This window comes from Nelusetta ayraudi, unplaced genomic scaffold (assembly GCF_046127955.1).
Source record: "Nelusetta ayraudi isolate G7.1 ecotype Tasmania unplaced genomic scaffold, CSIRO-AGI_Nayr_v1 ptg000175l, whole genome shotgun sequence".
NCBI lineage: Eukaryota > Metazoa > Chordata > Actinopteri > Tetraodontiformes > Monacanthidae > Nelusetta > Nelusetta ayraudi.
In genome coordinates, this window is record NW_027466224.1 from 852,752 (window position 1) to 874,102 (window position 21,351).

At 52.4% G+C, this 21,351-nt stretch overlaps 2 protein-coding genes across 6 annotated transcripts; one reads left to right on the forward strand and one right to left on the reverse strand.

The window, feature by feature from the left end:
* Nucleotides 1–220: 220 nt before the first annotated feature.
* Nucleotides 221–14,511, reverse strand: lrch3 (leucine-rich repeats and calponin homology (CH) domain containing 3). Of its 5 annotated transcripts, none has more exons than XM_076014878.1 (18): nt 14,109–14,501; nt 11,177–11,321; nt 10,960–11,086; nt 10,727–10,832; nt 10,346–10,482; nt 10,164–10,255; nt 9,977–10,070; nt 9,385–9,481; nt 9,083–9,303; nt 8,577–8,638; nt 8,394–8,442; nt 8,187–8,303; nt 7,445–7,498; nt 5,595–5,628; nt 5,265–5,378; nt 4,888–5,138; nt 4,736–4,813; nt 221–2,393 (listed from the first exon to the last, which is right to left on the reverse strand). In XM_076014878.1, the coding sequence occupies exons 1-18, from the start codon at nt 14,374–14,376 to the stop codon at nt 2,259–2,261; spliced, it is 2,181 nt and encodes a 726-aa protein (XP_075870993.1). In that variant the 5' UTR covers nt 14,377–14,501; the 3' UTR covers nt 221–2,258. The 5 variants fall into 5 exon arrangements, with proteins under 5 accessions (XP_075870993.1, XP_075870991.1, XP_075870992.1 ...); XM_076014877.1 differs by lacking the exon at nt 221–2,393 and adding an exon at nt 4,398–4,613 and having other exon boundaries at nt 14,109–14,506; XM_076014876.1 differs by having other exon boundaries at nt 9,977–10,255; nt 14,109–14,505.
* Nucleotides 14,512–15,080: 569 nt separating this feature from the next.
* abcf3 (ATP-binding cassette, sub-family F (GCN20), member 3) lies at nt 15,081–21,318 on the forward strand. Its single transcript, XM_076014879.1, has 21 exons — nt 15,081–15,238; nt 15,940–16,087; nt 16,187–16,263; nt 16,349–16,404; nt 16,492–16,589; nt 16,790–16,912; nt 17,004–17,270; nt 17,613–17,693; nt 17,817–17,876; nt 18,155–18,211; nt 18,322–18,344; nt 18,462–18,517; nt 18,622–18,822; nt 18,910–18,986; nt 19,319–19,363; nt 19,512–19,644; nt 19,761–19,849; nt 20,071–20,162; nt 20,250–20,382; nt 20,606–20,693; nt 20,795–21,318. Exons 1-21 carry the CDS (start codon nt 15,166–15,168, stop codon nt 20,951–20,953), a joined length of 2,136 nt encoding a protein of 711 aa, XP_075870994.1. The 5' UTR covers nt 15,081–15,165; the 3' UTR covers nt 20,954–21,318.
* Nucleotides 21,319–21,351: the final 33 nt, after the last annotated feature.

Genomic DNA, 21,351 nt, shown 5'->3' on the forward strand with positions numbered 1-21,351 from the left:
GACAGTCCCAGATTGTTTTTTAGATTTGATTGGCTATCGCCACTAAATGAGCCCCTACTGTCACTGACAGCAAACAGGTGCCTGCTCTGTCGCTTCTGCTGGTCTAAGGCAGATTTCACAAAACCATAGCAACACAAGCTAGATGAAATGTGATTGGCTAAAAACTCTACCGCGTGTCTGCGCTCATGTTGCGACCCGGAAAAGACGATAGACACCAGGCTCAGAGAAAAGTGTCAAAATATTTATTCAATGAAACTGAAACTTTTCTTACAGCCGTGTTCAAGAGTTTTTTTTTTTTTTTTTACAGTCTTTCAGCCAAACAATTCAACAACAAAAAGGCGAAAGTGTCAAACTGTGAGAGCGTCTGAGTGTCGTCCATGACAAACGCTGGAATGTCCTTTAATAGCACATTGTGGCGGTGACACGTGACGCCATGTCACACGAGCCATCACCGCACACCAACAACAACAACAACACGAAACAGCTGCAAACATCTGGTCTCATGGTCAGTCCTGGAATCCAGAGTCCGGTCCGGTCCGGTCCAATCCGGTGCAGTCTGGTCCAGGACCCACAGGTGAGGCTACACCCACCTGGAGCCATCGTCACGCTCTGATTGGCAGGTCTCGCCCAGCACTCTGGGACAGGAAGTCCCACCTCTCATCAGCTCTGGAGAAACCAGAAGGGACTTGTGTCCCACGGCACCTGAAGGCACCGCGGAAGCTCAAACGCCATCCCTCTGTCCGTCCATCTGTCTGTCACGCCAACCAGAAGGCGTCTGATTGGCCAGAGACACTCAGGCGGGGGCGGAGTCAGAAAAACTCGACGACACACACCGAGACCGCAGCCTCTAACAGGAAGTAAACCTGGAAGTGGTCAGTAACAGGAAGCTCCGCCCACCACTGCGTCATCACTGGTCATCGGAGCAGGAAGTGCATCGCCTCATATATCTCTATATATCTTTATGTATATATTTACAGCATAGATATGTACATTATATCCACACAGACAGGGTACAGTGGGAGGAGTCAACTCCCTCCGACACGTGACAATACGTCCCAGGATGCAACACCAACACATTGAGGGAGGAGGTCGACGCAACCTGATGACCCTCGACCAATCATGTCAGACTACGACTCTCGGCGTTGGCGTCAGAAAATAGCAAAACGTCTGAATAAAATTAACAGGGTGCAAAAAGAAACCAATCCTGTGGAGAGGAGAGAAAGGAGAGAGGCTCCACCTGGTGGCTGGAGGACTGAAGGCGTCACACTTTGTCTTCACTGGAACACGGTGACATTTTACATTGAGCTCATTTGTGGGGGCGAAACCATCTGAATCTGATGGAGAAACTCCAAGCTGAAGACCGAAGCGACCGTGCCCACGTGCTTGCTAATGACCTACACATCAGCATCCAATCGTAGTAGTGTAACCTTTTAGTGAACAAAAGTGCACTTTAAAGTGGCTTTAAACTAGCCAACGTCAACACTGTTGGCAAGCCTACTGAGATTACAACCTCGCTCTGCTTTTGTGCAAACAGATTTGCTTCTGCAGCGACGGCAATGAGTCAGAGTTGCATGTGAAAATCTACAGCGGGCGGACCATGAACTATACATGAAACCCTCAGGCTTGTTTAGCTTATGTCGATAGTTGCAGGAGGATTTTTTTGTGCGAAGTGTTCTGCCAGTCCTGGTCTACTGGTCCAGTACTAAGTTGTCTACTGGTCCTGGTCTACTGGTTACCTCTTGCGACGAGCGACTTTAGTGTCACTGAAACTCCAGTGAAGCGCCAGTTTATGCATGCTAATCATTAGCATTAGCATATGTTTCGTTGCTGGATTACCTTTAATAGTCCCACTCCAATTATGGATTCTCATTTTCTAAAATGCTAACTTTTTTTAGTCTGTGTCGACTGAGGTTTCGTCATTGACACCTTCCTCTGTCAGCTGAGTGGAAATAAATAAAACCTATCGGCCTCATCGCTCCGGCAGAACGCCCTGGAGATGCATCTAAATTAGCCCCTTAAAAACAGACCTCTTAAAAAGAACAAATAAAATGACGATACCAGGGTTTGATTGGCTTAAAATGTTCTCTGCTTATAAAGGAGTCCAAGTATTTCAATAAAAAGTTGGTCGGGGGCGGCTGCAATGCGACCCGGCAGCTCGCACTCCCCTTCAGCTCTGGTCTCTCCATCAGACTCACACCTGCTGCCGCTGCTGTGTCCTCCAACGTCTCCTAGCGGACAGGAAACAGCCAGGGGGCGCTCTACACGCTGACTGGTGCTCCGGCGGCGCTCCCCGAGTGCCTGGGCGGCGCCAGGTCCAGCAGGGCGGCCACGGTTCTGGCCACCTGGGGGAGCCCTCGCTCCTCCAGGATGTGCAGAGGGAGACACAAGTGACTCTGGACGAACGCACACAGAGTGGAGACACAGCGGGGGGGGGGGGGAGGAAACAAAAAGCAAACACAGCAGAGAGGAGGGTCAATGGATGGCAACTCAAAGTAAAGACAACAACAACAACAACAACAAACGGCAACACAAAAGTAACCATGGCAACGAAACTCAAAGTAAAGAGACAACAGCAACACAACAGGAACCATGGCAACGCAACTCAAAGTGAACTGAAGAGGAGAAAGAGGTGACACGGGAAAGAAGGGTGAGAGTTTAAACGTGGACAGGATGTTAGCATGCTAGGCTAACCGGCTAGCATGTGTGTCAGTGAAGGCAGCAGGCACCGATCCGGTCCAAACTGGTTTCTCTGGGCAACACGTTTAAGAGTGAAAGAGTCGAGTGGTTTGAGATCAGTTTATTAGAGTTCAGAGGGGAGACAGAAGCACAAGAGACATCTTCATCATCCTCACTATACTCTTCATCACCATCCTCACTATAGTCTTCATCATCATCATCCTCACTATACTCTTCATCTTCATAATCCTCACTATACTCTTCATCTTCATCCTCTTCATCATCATCCTCACTATACTCTTTATCATCATCATCCTCACTATACTCTTCATCATTATCTTCTTCATCACCATCCTCACTATACTCTTCATCATCGTCATCCTCACTATACTCTTCATCATCGTCAACCTCACTATACTCCTCCTCCTCCGGGAGGAGGGAGACCCAACCAGAGGATCTAAAACCTCCAGGAAGCTCCAGAAGCAACCATGTGACCACGACTCTAGTACTTCCACAGGTAGACCAGGACTGGTAAACCAGGACCGGTTGACCAGGACTGGTAGTCCACCTAGTCCAGGACCGGTAGACCAGAACTGGTAGACGAGGACAAGTAGACCAGGAGTGGTAGACTAGGAGTGGTAGACCAAGACTGGTAGACCAGGACTGATAGACCAGGACTGATAGACCAGGACTGGTAGACCACTTATTCCAGGACCAGTAAGACAGGAAGTTGCCAGGCAGGAGTTCACACATAAGGCACAGACGTTTGGACAGGGTTCCACTCTCACCCCGTCCCTCAGGTGAGGGGGTCAAACCATGGGACTGGGTCACCTGGGTGACTCTGTAGACCAATCAGATTTGAGGGGTGAAAACCATTTCCTGCACCAGATCAAGACAACAAGTTCTGCAAGGATCTGGAGGAGAACCGGTCAGGACCAACATTAACTTCCATCTAAAGGCTGAGATTCCAGTTGAGTGGCGAAAAGCAGAAGGTCCAGACCATGAGGACCAGGGGATCAGTGGGAGGTCCAGCCAGAGGATCCACTTTAGACTGGTTAGTGACTTCATCAGCAGCTGGAACAGAGCCGACCATTGAGACACAGTCACAGTCAACCTTCTCCAGCTGGTGGTTTATGGTCCAGAGGAACCAGACAAACTAAAGGAACCGTAGGAACCAAGGGAAACAGGGGAACACACAGAACCAGCAGGTTGCTTCCAGGACCTCAGCAGGACCTCAGTAACCTCCACAACCTCCATGGGCAAAGCTTACTCATCTGACCTAGACTACCAGGACCCACCAGGACCAGGAGCTGCACGTAGAACAGGTCTGGACCACAAGGACCACCAGGACCAGGAGCTAAAGGTGGAGTAGGGCTGGACCACCAAGACCATCTAGATTAGGTAGAGCAGGTCTGGACCACAAGGACCACCAGGACCACCAGGACCAGGAGCTAAAGGTGCAGTAGGGCTGGACCACCAGGACCATCTAGATCAGGTAGAGCAGGTTTGGACCACAAAGACCACCAGGACCAGGAGCTAAAGGTGCAGTAGGTCTGGACCACCAGGACCACCTGGATCACCTGGACTAGGAGCTGCAGGTAGAGCAGGTATGGACCAGGTGACCTCCATTCTGCCATGATTTCAGGATGAACAGGGAGAAAAACCCCAGGAGCCAAGGTTCAACTGCAGCCCCAGCCCTGATTGCCGGGATCCAATCAGCCCCCCCCCCACCCCCATCAGACCCACCCCCCCAGCTGGAGGTAGACGGCCAAAAGCAGTAACATGACTGACAGGTAGAAGAGACCGAAGCCCAGCAGCTGCAGCTGGGGGGCGGAGTCAACCAGTGGGGGCGGAGCCATAGACAGCAGCATAGCCAGCGTGCTGTAGAGCCTGGCCCCGTCCCCCGCTAGGACCTCCCCCTGGGAGCAGAGAAGGTCCTGACAAGAGGTGGAGGGCGATAAGAAGGTGAAGGTGAAGGTTAATGAGAGAGAGAGAGAGAGAAGGTTAGCTTTAATGTGTGTGTGTGTTGTGTGTGTGTGTGTATCAGTGTGTTAGCTACCTGTGGGACTCCGATCCTGCGACAGGCCTCCAGGAAGTTCTCTACGTTCCTGCGACACTTGGCCATGGTCAGTTTAGGCTGCGGGACACATGAGCGGTCAGAAGGGAGCGGAGGCGCCACCTGCTGGCCACTTGCGGGACGGTGACACTCACCACGGCGGGGGAGGGCACGTGGATGCTGGGGACAGAGCGAGGCCGCACGTGATTGGCCAGATGGCAGAGCACCACGCCGTCCGTGAGGGCAGCGCCCAGGTCACACGGCAGCGACACCTTCAGCCGCGCCTCCACGCTGCGCCGCAGCTGCTCCACCTGCTCCGCCTCCTCCCCCAGCAGAGGAGCAGCAGCAGCAGCAGAGGCTGGCGCCTCCTGCTGGCTGGGAGGAGTAGCAACAGCAGCAGCATCACCTGGTGGACACAGCAGGACACTGCAGGTCAAGCAGTTGTGTGTCACACTCTCTCTCTCTCACTCTCTCTCTCTCTCGCCCATTCAATCGCTCACTTGACCGCTCTCTCTCTCACTCACTCACTCACCTTTCCTCTTCTCTTCCTTCTGACCGAGACGAAACAGGAAGCTCTCTGGTCTCAGACCGGCGGACCTGCTGGAGGCCACGCCCCCCAGGCCGGGGTAAGAGGGCGGCTGATTGGCTGAGAGAAAAAACACACAAAGTCAGCATCACAACAGGAGAGAGGAGTTAGTGAGTGAGTGGACGAGTAAGAGAGTGAGTGAGGAAGCGAGTGAGTGAGTGAGTAAGAGAGTAAGAGAGTGAGAGAGAGAGAGAGTGAGTGAGTGAGTAAGAGAGTGAGCGAGAGAGTGAGCGAGTGAGTGAGTGAGTGAGTGAGAGAGAGAGAGAGAGAGCTCACCTGTCGGAGAGACGGCAGATCGGTCGTCACCCTGCAGAGACATGAGACAGGAAAGGTCACACCTGGACACACCTGACTAGCTAGCTAGCTAGCACACCTGACTAGCAAACCTGGCTAGCACAACTGGCTAGCACACACCCCACAGTGCAGCAGCAGGCCGGACAGTTGAAGTCAAATTTAACTGCTGTGACAACGGGCAGACAGCATGCAGGTTGCAGTACCTGCGGCAGGCAGGAGGGGGAGCTGTCAGCAGTGAGACAGCCACGGACACATTCTCCAGTCACACACTGACAGACAGGAAGTAGTAGGAGGAGGAGGAGGAGGAGGACGAGAGATACGGCAGCAGAGGTCAGAGGTGACGGACAAACGCCGAGGTGAAATGGAGTCAAATGGGACGTCAGTCAGCTGATCAGCCCCACAGCCAATCAGCTGGCAGGAGGAGATCAGTGGGCTCAGGTCAGCTGATCCTGCGGCTGTCACCTGACTGTGAGGACCAGGACGTCTCTTTATCGTGTCGGCGACCCCGTCGGTCTCATAGACCAGGACGTTCTGGGACAGGAGGCGGGAAAGACAGCGGAAACAAAGGAGGAAAGACACGGGAAACATGGGACAGGAAGCAGGAAAGACACGGGAAACAGGAAGCAGGAAGGAGGAAAAACATAGGAAACAGAGACAGGGGGCAAAAACGGGGGAAGAGGGCTGTGTCTCAATTCAGGGTCTGCATCCTTCGGCCCGCCGGCCGACTGAGGAGGAACCCAAACCCACCTCTCCGGGAACCACATGGGACGGCCTGGCCTTCGGCGTATTTTCTGGTTGCTTCACCACCGTTCCCTACTGCTGGCCAGCCCAGGAAGTGACGTTTTTATAGCATCAAGCTAACCATTACTTAGCATTAACAGTCACATATTTGAGCTGAATTTTGGGGTTTTGTATTAACAATACATAGTGTACATAAGTAAAAACCCTGTGGTAAAAACCTAATATTTTATGTGAAATTAGAATACTTAGGTTTATACGTCATGTCTTTGCCAGTAGAGGCCGCCATCTCAGCTGACTTCCCAGGACGCTTTGCAGCAGCACGCAAAGCATCCTGGGACACAGAAGGACGCGAAGGATAGTAGCATCTAAAAGTAGGCCGCATTTGAAGGGCGCATTTGGAGCGTCCTTTGATTTTAGTGAATTGTGACGAGCCCTGGCACAGTGCTGTGAGCTCACCGGCCTTCACATGCAGCCTTCGAAGGATGCAGACCCTGAATTGAGACAGAGCCAAGAAGAAGGAAAAACACAAAAACCAGGAAGTAGAAAACGCATATGAAACAGGAACAGGAAGCAGGAAACAAACAGGAAAAACGCGACAGGAAGCAGAAAAACGGGGACAACGGACAGGAAACAGATTGGGAAACGGGGAAGGATGTAAAAAAAAAGGAGAACAAACTAAAGCGAAGGTGCATAAAAAAAAAATGAGTAAAGCGGTCGAAATCAAAGTGATGAGGAAAGAGATGGACAGACAGAAGACAAGAACAAGGAGAAGGAGAAGTTAATGCAGGGAGCAGCGTTTCACCACAGAGACACTTTTCATTCCCACACATCCTCCAGAATTTGTCAATGAACGTCAGAGAGCGAAGCCACAAGCAGACAAACAGGAAGTGAAGCCCTCTGTTCCCACCGTCTTATCAGGACATGCAACATGTGGGTGGGTGGGTGGGTAGGGGAGGGGCAACACTGACATCATCACCAGGTGTCGGCTGTGTGAGCGGACGGGCTTTAATTGTGAAGGAGGCGTTTCCCGTTAATCTCTCAAGACTCCACCCCCTTTTTTTTTAGTCAAGAGGGCGAGCTCAAGGTCTTACCACGAAGAGGGCGGAGTCATCTGTGTGGGTGGAGCGTCTGGAGGGGTACACACTCTGAACACACACACAGACGCACACAAACACACACACACACACACACAGACAGACACACACGAACATCAATAAGGACAAACGACGACGAGATGGAGGACAGGTACAGGGGGCGTGGCCTGTGCAACAGAATGGGCGGGGCTATCTGTGAACACAACGCAAAGAAACATCCCACCTGTGTGTGTGTGTGTGTGTGTGTGTGTGTGTGTGTGTGTGTGTGTGTTGGAGTTTCTGTCTGGACTGGACTTTGTTGGACTGACTGTTGGGGCTGTTTTCTGCACAGACAAATGTTGTGTGTCAGTGCGCGCGCGTGTGTGTGTCAGTGTGTCTCGGCGGATGTCACACAAGACCAGGGGTGGGCAAACTACTGCCCGGGGGGCCTTATGAGGTCTGTTAAGCTTTTTAATCCGGCCCGCCGAACTTGAAGAAGAAGACCTTGGTAACAGTGGGAACAGTGTTGCTGGGAGTGGCCCTCACTGGTTACACTGACACACTGCTGTGACACTGGTGTGACTGGTTAATAGTCCTGCACAGGTGCAGACAGTATAGTTAACTCATGGTTCCACTGGACCAGGCACTGGCAAACTATGGCTCAGACTGTGTTTGCTCCAGAGTCAGTGTGTGTGTGTGTGTGTGTGTGTGTGTGTACGTGTGTGTGTGTGTGTGCGTGCGTGTGCGTGGCTCCGCCCACCTTGCTGTGGGCGGGGCCAGGGCGGCTCTTCTGCCTCTCCTCGTCGTATCGCAGCGCTGCCAGCTGAGCCTCCCGCCTCATCCTCTCCACGCCACCAGGGGCAGCAGAGGCCGACACCTGGGACACAGACAGACAGCAGGGTCGGCTGGAGTCCACAGCAGCAGCAGCAGCAGCAGCAGCAGCAGCACTCACAAACACAAGGGTTACCTGGCTGTGGGGGGCACTAGGGGGTGCTGTGACACCATCCACAACACTCCTGCAGGGCAAAGAGGGAGCATTTACAGTCTGAAGCTGACACACACACACCTGACTCAGGTGTGTGTGTGTGTGTGTGTGTGTGTGTGTGTGTGTGTGTGTGTGTGTGTGTGTGTGTGCGTGCCTATTGTCTACCTGCTGCCGTGTCTCCTCAGGTCTTCTGTCCTGGAGCTGCTGCTGTTCTTCACTGGAGAACCCTGGACAGGAAGTAGAACATCATCCACACCACCAGCCAATTAGGGCTGCCACTAACAATTACTTTTGCTGTTGAATAATCTGTCCGTGAATAGTTCTATTCGTCGATTAGTCACGATTATCTTCTTCATCTTCATCGCCTATTTTGGACTTCGGCTTAACCGACTTAAGTCTTCACACCTGTGTTGTACTGTTGTAGGTTTTTAAACAAATATTTCAAATTAGTGACCCACAATGCATTTACCTGTGACATAGTTGTTAAATGATATAATATGACAGGTATATTAATTCACGATTCAAAGGTTATATGCAATGTTTATCACAGTTAAATACCTTAACAGATTTCTTACTTAAATATCGGATTAATATTAAAATATCTACGAAATATCCGCCCTCAGCGTGAACCACTCGTAATGTCACAGCGCCCCCTGTCGGCGAGCTCGTACCTCTCGGGTGATGCGTCTCTCGATGTAGGCCATGAACTGGGAGCTCAGGCTGCTGCTGCTGCTGCCGCCGCTGTCGCCTGCTGCTCCTCCAGCTCCTCCTCCTGCTGCTGCTGCTGCTGCTGCTGCTGCTGCTGCTGCTGCGCCTCTTCTCCGCCCCTCCTCTTCCTCCTCTTCCCCCCCAACACAGCTGTCGATGAAGTCGATCTGGTCCGACTCCACATCTGCACGGTCACAGACACACAATGCAGTGACGCACAAACAGGCGGTGGCCCTGCTGCTGCTGCTGCTGCTGCTGCACTCACGCGTGCCGTTGGCGACGACGGCTCCGGCCCTCCTGCTCCTCGGCTCGCGGCTCAGCTCCGCCACTCTCAGCGGCAGCTCCGTCAGCTCCTCGGCGGGCTGTGAGATTTGGAGAGCTTCATTTGTTACACAGCTCGTGCCGGGTGGGCGGTGACTGCGTTAAAGTGCCAACGCTCACCCAGAGGTCGTGCACACACCACAAACAACATTCACAGCAAAGAAAGAGCGAGAGGGAGCAGCAGGAAGAACCCAGACCAGGGCTGGCAAACCCTTAGACTGGTGGGGCCACAGCGGATTCTGAAATATGACAGAGGGGCCGGAGCTGCAGCAAATGGATGGAGTGTTATGGTGACCCAACTGACTATTAATATCATTTATTCAAGTTTCGATGGGCCAAGTTAGGAAGCTTAATGGGCCTCATATGGGCCCCGGGCTGCAGTTTGACCCATACCTGATCTAGAACGAGGATACATACAAGGAATTTTGAAACAAATTCACAGAGACACACACAGACAGACAGAGAGCACGACAGACAGACAGAGTGGCGGACAGACAGACAGACAGACAGACAGACAGACAGACAGACAGACAGACCTCGTTCCCTGACCACCTCTTGTCTCCACTGTCGACGCTGTTGAAGCCAGAGTCCAGCGCTCCGTACGGCCGGCCTGGGTACAGCTCCTCCCCACTGGCAGCACACACAGGCAGCATGCTCTTATTGTGACGGGACAACAGGAAGTTCTCCTTCCAACTGTGTGTGTGTGTGTGTGTGTGTGCGTACCAGCGTCTCTCATAGTCAGGCAGCTCCGGAGTCGTCTTACTGGCCTCCAGGTTCAGGTACTTGAAGATGTGGATCTTCCCTTTAATACAGATCTAAGACACACACACAAACACACACTTGATGAACATGCCAGCCTGTGACTGGCCGGTGGCGATGACATCACGGCGCGGGGGCGTGTGTACCTGTGCAGGTGGACTCTGCAGGGGGTTGTTGTCCAGCACGATGCTCTGCAGCTGCCTCAGCTGGCGGTAGCACACTGGGATGCAGCTCACCTTGTTGCAGGAGAAGTCCAGCCGCACCAGAGGGAGCTCAGCCAGCTCTACACACACACACACACACACACACACACACACACACACACACACACACACACACACACACACACACACACACACACACACACACACACACACACACACACACACACACACACACACACACACACACACACCTTAATACAGAGAGTGAGAGAAAGGGAGGGAGAGAGAGAGAGAGAGGGAGAGAGAGAGACAGAGAGAGACAGAGAGAGAGAGAGAGAGAGAGAGAGAGAGAGAGGGACCTACCTGCAGGCAGCCTGACCAGGTGGTTCCTCCTGACGTTCAGGTCTCTCAGGGCCTCCAGTTGGCCCACCTGAGACGGCAGAGTCTGGATCTCATTGCAGCTCACGTCCTGTAGGGGGCATCGCAGTCACAGCAGTCAGTCATTCCATTCCATTCCATTCTACTCATCACAGTTTTCGGAGGGTCGGGGGTCACGCGGTGGGAATGACCTCTGACCCCTGCGGCAGCACACTGACCAGCTCGGTCAGGTGCCTCAGCTGGCCCAGCTCCTCCGGCAGCGACACCAGCTTGTTGTTGCAGGCGATCAGGACCTTCAGGGGGAGGCTGCAGATGACGGCAGGCAGCACCGACAGCTGGTTCCGACTGCAACACACACACACACACACACACGCAGAGGTAAAAAGACTTGCTGGCTGGCTCCTGATTTGTTAACCCTGTGTGTGTGTGTCTTACCTGAGGTTCAGGTAGGTGAGGGCCTGCAGGTTGAGCAGACTGTCAGGCAAAGACCTCACACAGTTCTGGTACAGGTTCAGACTCTCCAGAGACACAAAGAGACACACCTCCAGGGGGAGCTCTGACAGACGGTTCCGAGACAGGTCTACACACACACACACACAAAGAGGAACCTGTTATTCATGTGGCAGCTTGTTTTCAGCATCAAACAATCCTCAAAGGTTTCGACAGCAGCGGAACGCCTGAGTAAACAACGAGAAATGACAGAAGCCATCTGCACACTGCCGCCACCAGGGGGCCGCCAAGAGGCTTTTCTTCACAATTAAGAACAAGTTGTGAGTGCAGTGTGTCTTTTTGTCATGCTGTTGTTTCAAGGAGGTCGGAGCAGAGACAAGCACTGCTCTGTGTCGACTCACTGCTTGTGTGTGTGTGTGTGTGTGTGTGTGTGTGTGTGTGTGTGTGTGTAACTCATGACTGAGTCCTGAAATAGAGATAGAAGCAACACAACAGTTTAGCTGTTGTGTTGCAGTTTGACTGGCCTCAGGTGCCAATCACAGCACAGTGTGTGTGTGTGTGTGTGAGAAAGAGAGGACCAATGAAACTCTGCTGTGTGCTGCAGTGACGATCAGCTGACCCTGGAAGGCAACGACACACCACTTCCTGTCTGTGTTGCTGCTCTCCAGTGAGACAGAGGTCAGAGGTCGTCACGGTAATGACGTGTCCTTCCTGACCAGGCCAGGTGTTAATGCCCTCACAGCTGCCCTGACAAAAATACACCGGTGTTGTGTTGTGTTGTGCTGTGCTGTGCAGTCAGCGAGGCAGTGTGTGGGCATGGAGCGCAGCTCGCTGCCTGCTCGAGATTTAATCTCTTACACTGTTTGTTGTCATGGTTCAACCTGTGTTGGTTCATTTCCGCGACGCCGCCCAGTGGATTACATGAAGTGGATTCCTGTGCTTACGGTGGAGCTACCGAGTCCTGAACTTGCGTTCACCTGTGTTTGGGAAACACAGCAGCCGGAAGCTCCTCCCAGCCACTTCTGAAGGTCCGTTCATCAAACTCCCAGCGGAGAAAATACGATGATGAAACAGAGTGACGTGAAGTCACCACCCGTCTGCGCCGCTGGCCAGTGAGATCGCTGGGCTGATGGACTTTTCAAACCATGTCGGTTGGTACCAGGACCAGTTCTTCTGCTCGTTGCTGCTCCTCAAAACCAAACGCTGATGCCAACAGTTAAAGACTGTAAAATATATTTTTTTTAGCTATTTATTTTGCTGTTTTGTATTGTTTTTGTTTTGTTTGCTGGGGGATCTTTAGTTTTCTTTTTGGATAGATTGAACTTTATTGATCCCAAATTGGGCAACTAGACTGTTGCAGCAGCCAAAAAGCAATGCAAAATGTGAAAATAGTAGAATAAAAAATAAACTATACAGTAGTTACGGTTACAGTGTAGTATACATGCCTGTCTGTCTGAATTTGGGAATTTAAAAACAAACAAACAAACAAACAAACAAACAAACAAATAAATAAATAAATTTCCTGCTTCTCTATTCGTGTGTGGTGACGCCTGACGTCACGCAAGCGCCGATAACCGTCGGTGGCCGTTTGTTTTGTCTCCGAGCGGCTCTTTCAACGGGAGGCTCGTTATCTCAGCAGGCATCGGGGGACACGATGCTGAAGACACGAGTCCAACAAGTATGTGACGTGCTCGCTACTCGCAAGATTCGGAGACCGGACTCAAGCTTCCGGTCCGAGTAAAAAAAAAAAAAAAAAAAAACCTGGTCGTTGGAACCAATCAGCAAACAGTAGTGTTGTAGACCAAGACTTTATATAACGAAGAAAAATCACAATAAAACAGAACAAATTATCAGTATCTTTTTTTTTTTATTCAAGTTTGTTTCTAAATTGAATAGCAACATCTCATTCAGCAAGGTATCGTTTAATAATTTTCTTTTTTGCTGCTTTGCCAACTATTTTTGAACAATTAAAAACACAACTTTGCTTCATAAAATAAAATAAAAAAATGTATCTAGGAATAAGGGGCTGTGTCACTCTGGGTGTCACAAACAGCGTAGAAACGGAAGCAGCCTCGATTATTTTGGTTCTGTTGTTATCGTGTCATTGTAGTGTTGGCTGAGTCTTGATTGGTCTTGATCAAAAATCCCGAGTCGCCTCCGAGTCCGAGACGAGACGTTTAAAAAGTGGTCTTGATACTGGAACCATCTCCAGTACTACAACGCAACCAAACAGCAACACATGCCTCCTGACTTGAGGGTCTGCCGCCACCAGTTAGACCGCTGCGGGCGGTCGCGTTAGTTAGCATGCTAGGTTGCTACACACGCAAGCGACGTCAACAACCGCAAACACACACACACACGCACATACACACACACCACAAAGACACCAGCTGAAACCCTCAAACACTTGGTTGTGTTGTATGGTGCACCTCGAACAGGATGTGCGAAGCCAAAGAGTTATCAGAGTTTCAATGACATTTCACCTCAGTCGGAAGGAATTTTGTTCAAAGATGACGGTTTTCTGCGCGCTACCCTGCCAAAGTTTAGCTGATGTTGTTGGAGTTAACACCCGCAGATTCCTTTAAGCTTATTGCAGTGACCGTTGAGTTTCCACGAACTTAACAAAAAAGGGGGGAAAATTAAAGTTATTTTAGGTGGAAGGTTTTGATTTGAAGCGGGTACAGACACGCCAAAGACAGACAGACGGGGAATCACAGCGGGGAATGTTTTGACGGGGGCACCATCTTGGCCATAACACCGGTCCTGACGCCGATCCCAGTCTTCCCATCGCCGCCTAAAGTTGGATATTCGCTTTCCGCGGCCCCAAAGTCACCAAAACTATCCTAAAGTGACTCCAGCCGACACGACAGGCACCAGCCCGGCTCTCGATGAGCCGCCCCCGCCGCAGCTAACTCACCGGCCCTGGTGGTGTCCGTCAGGTCGTGGTTGGCGGCGCTCCGGGGAAACTCCTTCAGCTTCCTGCCGCTGAGGTTTAGGCACCCGGTGGCCGAGGCTTCGTCCAACGCCCGGTCCAGGGAGCGGTTCCAGGGCGCCGGACCAGCCGACCCCAGTCCGTTGTTGTGTCCAGCCGCAGTATTCCCAGCCCGGCCGCTGCTACCACCGCCTCCGGCCGCGAAGTTGAGTCCGGTGTTGTCCGCAGACCCCAGCAACACTGAGGCCGCCATTACACACTCCGGCTAGTTAGCTCACAGTGCTAAGAGCTCACTCTCCCACCCTTTACTCTCTGAGCATGCGCACGGCGCCCGTACCGGACTGGACGGCATATCATTGTGTTGACGGACCGCCGGAAGTACAATAACAGCAATGTGTACTCAAAAGGACATCTCAGTAGTATTATTAATTTATCGTACGACAAATGTTTGAACCCTTGTTTTATATAAGTAAGAAACCTCCGGGGTATAATTAATGTTCAGAAGTTTGCAGACTTTCATAATAAGAGAGAGAGAGAGAGAGAGAGAGAGAGAGAGAGAGAGAGAGAGAGAGAGAGAGAGAGAGAATCTAAATTCGTTCCACAAACAATATATTACTACTATTACTACTACTACAACAACTTCAACTAGTAGTTGTAGTAGTAGGAGTAGTATATTATATTGTTTGTGGTATATTATATTGTTTGTGGGACTACTACTACTTCTACTTTTACACCATCACCGCCAGGAGTCAAGTAGCTTCATTGTAATTCCACTCTACACTCACGTAGATAATGGAATGAATTTAGTTACAGGGGCCCCTGCTCATTTATTATTATTATTATTATTATTATTATTATTATTATTATTATTATTATTATTATTATTATTATTATTATTTATTTATTTATTTATTTATTTTTATTTTGCTATTTTCAATAAAGTTTATCGCAAACTGGGAGGAAAACACTACTACTCCCACAATCCACTACTGTGTCGCATATCGGCGCATGCGTGTAACGGCAGAGCCCAGGGCCGGGTATCATGGCGACATACGTGGACATACTGAAGAGTGAGTTTCCTGAGATCGACACGGAGCTCTTCGACTACATCACAGGTAGGAGGCCCGCCTCAACACCGCGGTGAGCCGGCGGCCAGGGCCGTTGCCCGGCCCGGCCTAGGAGAGTCACGCCGCGGCGACGCAGCCACATGTCAGCATGGGAAGGAGCCGCACTTAGCCGCGGAGCTAATGCTAAGTGGCCGGGGCTGAGTGAACTTATATAGGCGGGACGGACGCCGGTTAGCGAAGCGTGTCCGACTCAGCATAAGTGGACCAGAACCAGAATCCGAGCCTGAGGAGTGATGAGAAGCTTAATTTGGTTTGAGTGGGGACGGAATTCGAATCGAACCAACCGGAACATCACGTGTCACAGGCAGAGGGAGGAAAACGGATGAAGGGCTGGCTGGCTGTTTGATTCACTGACTGGCTAACTGTCTGACCAACTTACTGACTTACTGGCGGATTGACTGATTGTTTGATTAACTGTCTGATTGACAGATTCACTGACTGACAGACTTTTTGAGTCACTGACTAACTTACTGGCTGTTTGATTCACCTGCTAACTGACTGGTTGACTGTGCTCGAGACCTGACGGATGGGGACAGTGATGAAGACGGGAGCTGAAATCTGGCATCACGTGTTTCCGCTGCGCAGAATAACCAGGTGTGTTCTTCACTCCTGAGCCTCATACCTGTGTGTGTGTGTGTGTGTGTGTGTGTGTGTGTGTGTGTGTGTGTGTGTGTGTGTGCGCGCTTCAGGTGTCTTGGACAGTGGCGGCGCAGATTTCGAGGATGGCGAGGAGGTGTTTGACGCGGTCGGGGGGGTCCTGCAAGAAGTGTCAGTCGACAGCAAGAACGAAGAGGATGTGAGGGACATCTGCCTACAGATGTTCAACACCCTCAAACTGTAAGTGATCCTCTGTCATTCACACGCAACCCACTCAGCTCCTCCCTCTTCACCCGCTGATGAAGGCGTCCGTCATGTGACACCCGTGTGTTGGAACAGGAACAACCATCGCGGCTCCCAGAGGCAGGTGCTGCTGGACGCTCCGGTGCAGCTCTCTCAGATGTCTGCAGATGGCGGTAGAAAACACACCCGCGCTGGCCGTTACAGTAAGTGATGACAGCAGTCAGGTGACATGACCCCGCCCACTTCTTCTCTCCTCAGGCACGGTGGTCGACGACGTTCAGGGGATCTGGATGATGAAACGGCCTCAAAACACGGTGAGTCCGCTCGCACCGACGGCTGAGACACCTGGCATATGTTCACACGTGGTCATGTGACCGTCGTCTCTTCCTGTGCGACTTCAGACTGTGGATGCCAAGAAACTGGAGAAGGCTGAAGCCAAGCTGAAGGCAAAACACGACCGCAGGAACGAGAAGGACTCTCAGAAAGGCTCCAGTCCACTGTCAGTGATGCCCTGACCCCACCTGACCTCACCTGACCCCATCTGTCTGCCCTGACCTCACGTGACCTCACGTGACCCCACCTGTCTACTCTGACCTTAACTGACCCACCTGTCTGCCCCTGACCTTACCTCACCCCCACATGCCTCCACCCGTCCCTACTTGACCCCTGCTGTCTCCACCTGTCTACCTGCTCTCTCAGGGTGCTGGAGGAGGCGTCGGCCAGCCAGGCCAGCAGTAAGAAGGACAGTCGAGTCGACCAATCGGGGAAGAACCGCAGCTACGACATCCGCATTGAGAACTTTGACGTTTCGTTTGGAGAGCGGTGAGCTAACGAGGCAGCCGATTGGTTGAGGAGTCGACAAGGAACCGTCCGATTGGCCCGCCGCGTTGCTGACTGGCGTCCCCTCTGGCAGGTGTTTGCTGCAGGGGGCGGAGCTATCGCTGGCGTCGGGCCGGCGCTACGGCCTGATTGGCCGGAACGGCCTGGGGAAGACGACGCTGCTGAAGATGCTGGCCAGTCGCAGCCTGCGCGTGCCGGCCCACATCTCCATCCTGCATGTGGAGCAGGAGGTGGCGGGCGACCAGACGGTGGCGCTGCAGAGCGTCCTGGAGAGCGACACGCTGAGGGAGGGGCTGCTGAGGGAGGAGGCGGCACTCAACGCCCGCATCGCTGCCGGAGCGTGAGTAGCGCCACCTGGTGGCATGGCGCCTCATAGCCGAGTGGCGGGGAGATTGACGGTCCTGTAGTTCCGGCTGTCGTTCCAGCTGTAGTTCCGGCTGTCGTTCCAGCTGTAGTTCTGACTGTAGTTCTAGCTGTAGTTCTGACTGTAGTTCTGACTGTAGTTCTAGCTGTAGTTCTAGCTGTAGTTCTACCTGTAGTTCTGACTGTAGTTCCGGCTGTCGTTCCAGCTGTAGTTCTGACTGTAGTTCTGACTGTAGTTCTACCTGTAGTTCCATCCCGAGTCCCTCGCTGCAGTTACCACCTGATGATTTCAGAACATGTGTGTGTGTGTGTGTGTCAGTGCTGAGGGCTCGGAGAGCGTCCGGCTGTCGGAGATCTACGGCCAGCTGGAGGAGATCGAAGCGGACAAAGCTCCAGCCAGGTGAGACCCACCCAGCAGCTCCACCCTAACTGCACCAGCACTCACCCGATACAGTTTACTGCGTCGTCACACCAGTTGCGTCCGTCATTGTGTGACGTCTGTCTGTCTGTCTGACCCAATCAGAGCCTCCGTCATCCTGGCTGGTCTCGGCTTTTCTCCCAGAATGCAACAACAAGCAACCAAGTGAGTCCCGCAGCTCGACCGTCCTCGTCCGCAATTCATTTTCAACCAAACTGGTCATAGCAGATGACCTTTGACCCTCTGGAATCTAGTTGATCAAGTTGATGATCGCAAATATTTAAATAGCCGGTAAAGTATTCGACCGTATGGCCGAATAGCCCTGGTTTTAAGTGTGTGTGTGTGTGTGTGTGTGTGTGTGTGTGTGTGTGTGTGTGTGTGTGTGTGTGTGTGTGTGTGTGTGTGTGTGTGTGTGTGTGTGTGTGTGTGTGTGTGTGTGTTAGGGAGTTCTCTGGAGGTTGGAGGATGAGGTTGGCCCTGGCCAGAGCTCTGTTTGCACGGTGAGTTTCAGCCGCTTCTCTCCCAGTCTGACGGTGGTGATGGTGCCAGACAGGAAGTGATGTCACAGCTGTCTGACTGCTCACTTATGTTGTTGTTTTTGTTCTCTCAGGCCGGACCTGCTGCTGCTGGATGGTGAGTCACTTCCTCCTCGGACTGCTCAACTCCACGCTGCTGCAGAGTCAGCCAGCAGTTTTGTGTGTGTGTGTGTGCGCCAGTGTGTAACCGCTGTGCTGTTGTGATGCCTCCCAGAGCCGACCAACATGTTGGACGTCAGAGCCATCCTCTGGCTGGAGAACTACCTTCAGGTCTCAATCATTGGCGTTGCTCCTTTCAAATGGCAGGAAACCTCTTTTCCACAAGCTAACCTGTCCATCAAACTCGCACCCCCACCCCCCCTTTTTTTTTTCAGACGTGGCAGTCCACCATCCTGGTGGTGTCCCACGACAGGAACTTCCTGAACGCCGTGGTGACGGACATCATCCACCTGCACTCCCAGAGGCTGGACAGTTACCGCGGCGACTACGAGAACTTCATCAAAACCAAAGAGGACCGACTGAAGAACCAGCAGAGGGAGTACGAGGCGCAGCAGCAGTACAGACAACACATACAGGTACCGCAGTGGGACACACACACACACACACACACACAGGTGCACTTCACCACACACACACTCACAGCAGGTGTTTTTGTCTTCCAGGTGTTCATCGACAGGTTTCGCTACAATGCCAACAGAGCTGCTCAGGTGCAGAGCAAACTGAAGCTGCTGGAGAAGCTGTGAGTGTTGACACACCTGGTACAGTCCAGACACATCTGGTACACACTGAGACATGCCCTGCTACACAGCTGCTAGTTTTCAGCAGGACAGAACCTCATCAGCTGGTTCTCCATGAAAACTTGAAACTTTCTATTTTGTGCTCGTTGGTCTTCCATCATGTTCTCCGTCTGTAATAAGTAATTGTTATTTTACATTTGATGCTACCGTTCTCAACCAAATAGATGGCTAAAGGTATTACAGAAACACCAGTCCTGGTCCTGGTCCTGGTCCTGGTCCTGGTCCTGATTCCGGTCCAGCTTTTGTTTGTGTTGATGTTGTTTTCCTCTCTCAGACCTGAACTGAAGGCCCTGGAGAAGGAGACGGAGGTGACTCTGAGGTAAGAGGACTGATGGTTCCTGTAGTTTGAAACCCTGCTGGTCCAGCAGAACATCTCCAGCTCGGAGTTTCTTCTGGGCTTTCTTCTGAGTTGGAGCCAGTAATCCTCCAGGTACTGATGATGGATTATTGGTTGACGCCCCTCACAGGTTCCCAGACAACTTTGAGAAGTTGTCTCCTCCCATCCTGCAGCTGGACGAGGTGGAGTTCTACTACTCTCCAGACCAGCGGCTCTTCTCCGGACTTAACCTCTCGGCAGACCTCGAGTCCCGCATCTGCATCGTAGGTGTCGCCGATAGAGCGGGGGGCCAATCAGAGGGCCTCACTCAGGTCACATGTGGATCTCAGACTGAGCGGCAGGAGAAACTTACGATCGTCGTTGTGTTTGTGGCGCTCAGGTGGGAGAAAATGGCGCCGGGAAGTCGACCATCCTCAAACTTCTGATGGGAGAGTTGACGCCGGTCGGCGGAGTCAGGCAAGCCCACAGGTGAGACGGACCAATCAGAGCAGAGCAGAGCAGCTGCCTTGGCCTGTAGACCTGGTTGGTGGCAGTTCCTGGTTCTTTGGTTCCTGTGTTGGGGAGGAACTGTGACCACAGCAGCGCCGCTGTTACCTCTTCGGTATTCTGCCTAGGAGATTTTTTATTGGCCTTCAACTGTTATTTTCCCTCCGATGGTGACCTTGCCAACACGCCTTTGTCCTCCCCAGAAACCTGAAGATCGGCTACTTCAGTCAGCATCATGTGGACCAGCTGGACCTCAACGTCTGCTCTGTGGAGCTCCTGCTGAACAAGTTCCCCGGTACGAACAATACGCTTGCCCCTGCTGGGTCCCCAAAGCACTGTGGAGGTTCGCACACTTCTGATTGGCTGTCTGTTTGCGCGGCAGGTCGAAACGAGGAGGAGTACCGCCACCAACTGGGTGGTTACGGTATCACCGGAGAGCTGGCCACCAGGCCGGTGGCCAGCCTGTCGGGGGGGCAGAAGAGCCGGGTGGCCTTCGCACAGATGACCATGCCATGGTAGGAGACGTGGTGGTGGTGGTGGAGGAGTTGGAGGTGAAGGTGGTGGTGGAGATGTTGCAGCTGGAGGTGGAGCTGGAGGTGATGGTCGTGGTGAAGGTGATGGTGGAGATGTTGGAGCTGGAGGCGATGGTCGTGGTGGCGGTGATGGAGGTGAAGGTGAAGGTGGTGGTGGAGATGTTGGAGCTGGAGGTGATGCCGTGCGTCTCCGTCTGTCTTTCAGCCCAAACTTCTACATCCTGGACGAGCCCACCAACCACCTGGACATGGAGACCATCGAGGCGCTGGCTAAAGCACTCAACAAGTTCAAGGTGGCTGCTTGGATTCCTGTCTTTTTGTCGCTTCTCATTTGTCGCTTCTTCTCCTGTAGCGGACAGGTGTAACTTGGCTCTTTGTCGCCCCCCTGTGGCAGGGCGGGGTGGTCCTGGTGTCCCACGACGAGCGGCTGATCCGGCTGGTCTGCCGGGAGCTGTGGGTGTGCGAAGCCGGGCAGGTGCGACGCATCGACGGCGGCTTCGACGAGTACAGAGACATCCTGCACGAGCAGTTCAGGAAAGAGGGTTACCTGTGAGGCTCCGCCCTCTGCCAAGTGGCCACACCCACCGCAACACAGCGCCATAACCCCCCAGACCCACCGACCCCCCCGCCCCCCGCCTCCTCCATTAACACCCGTCATTGCAGTTAAGGGGGGGGGGGGGTCCGAGTAAAAATGGGGGACTCCTTTGGCCTGCGAGCTGATTGGATATTTGTGCCCAGTGGATGGACGAGAGGGGGCGGAGTCCCAGCTGACCTGAAGTGTATTTAAAAAGTCTGTCTGTTGTCACTTTATTATCATTTTAGACCCGGTTGAGTTTTGTATGGGCGGCGGTGGTGTTTTATCGCCTTCAAAGGACTCAACTGTCAAACAAACCTGAAATAAAAACCATATGACCGAGAGCCCCGCCCCCCTCTGTTGCTGCTGTCACCCAA

What these genes read in the sequence shown, in the direction of transcription:
- lrch3 (XM_076014874.1), bottom strand. Translation starts at nt 14,376, where the DNA reads ATGGCGGCCTCAGTGTTGCTGGGGTCTGCGGACAACACCGGACTCAAC. An exon ending in ATCTGCCGTCTCTCCGACAG is followed by an intron (nt 5,379 to 5,594) that starts GTGAGCTCTCTC and finishes TTTTTCTCTCAG; the next exon opens with CCAATCAGCCGCCCTCTTAC. An exon ending in GCAGGATCGGAGTCCCACAG is followed by an intron (nt 4,614 to 4,735) that starts GTAGCTAACACA and finishes ACCTCTTGTCAG; the next exon opens with GACCTTCTCTGCTCCCAGGG.
- abcf3 (XM_076014879.1), top strand. Translation starts at nt 15,166, where the DNA reads ATGGCGACATACGTGGACATACTGAAGAGTGAGTTTCCTGAGATCGAC. An exon ending in TGAAACGGCCTCAAAACACG is followed by an intron (nt 16,405 to 16,491) that starts GTGAGTCCGCTC and finishes GTGCGACTTCAG; the next exon opens with ACTGTGGATGCCAAGAAACT. An exon ending in GCCCGCATCGCTGCCGGAGC is followed by an intron (nt 17,271 to 17,612) that starts GTGAGTAGCGCC and finishes TGTGTGTGTCAG; the next exon opens with TGCTGAGGGCTCGGAGAGCG.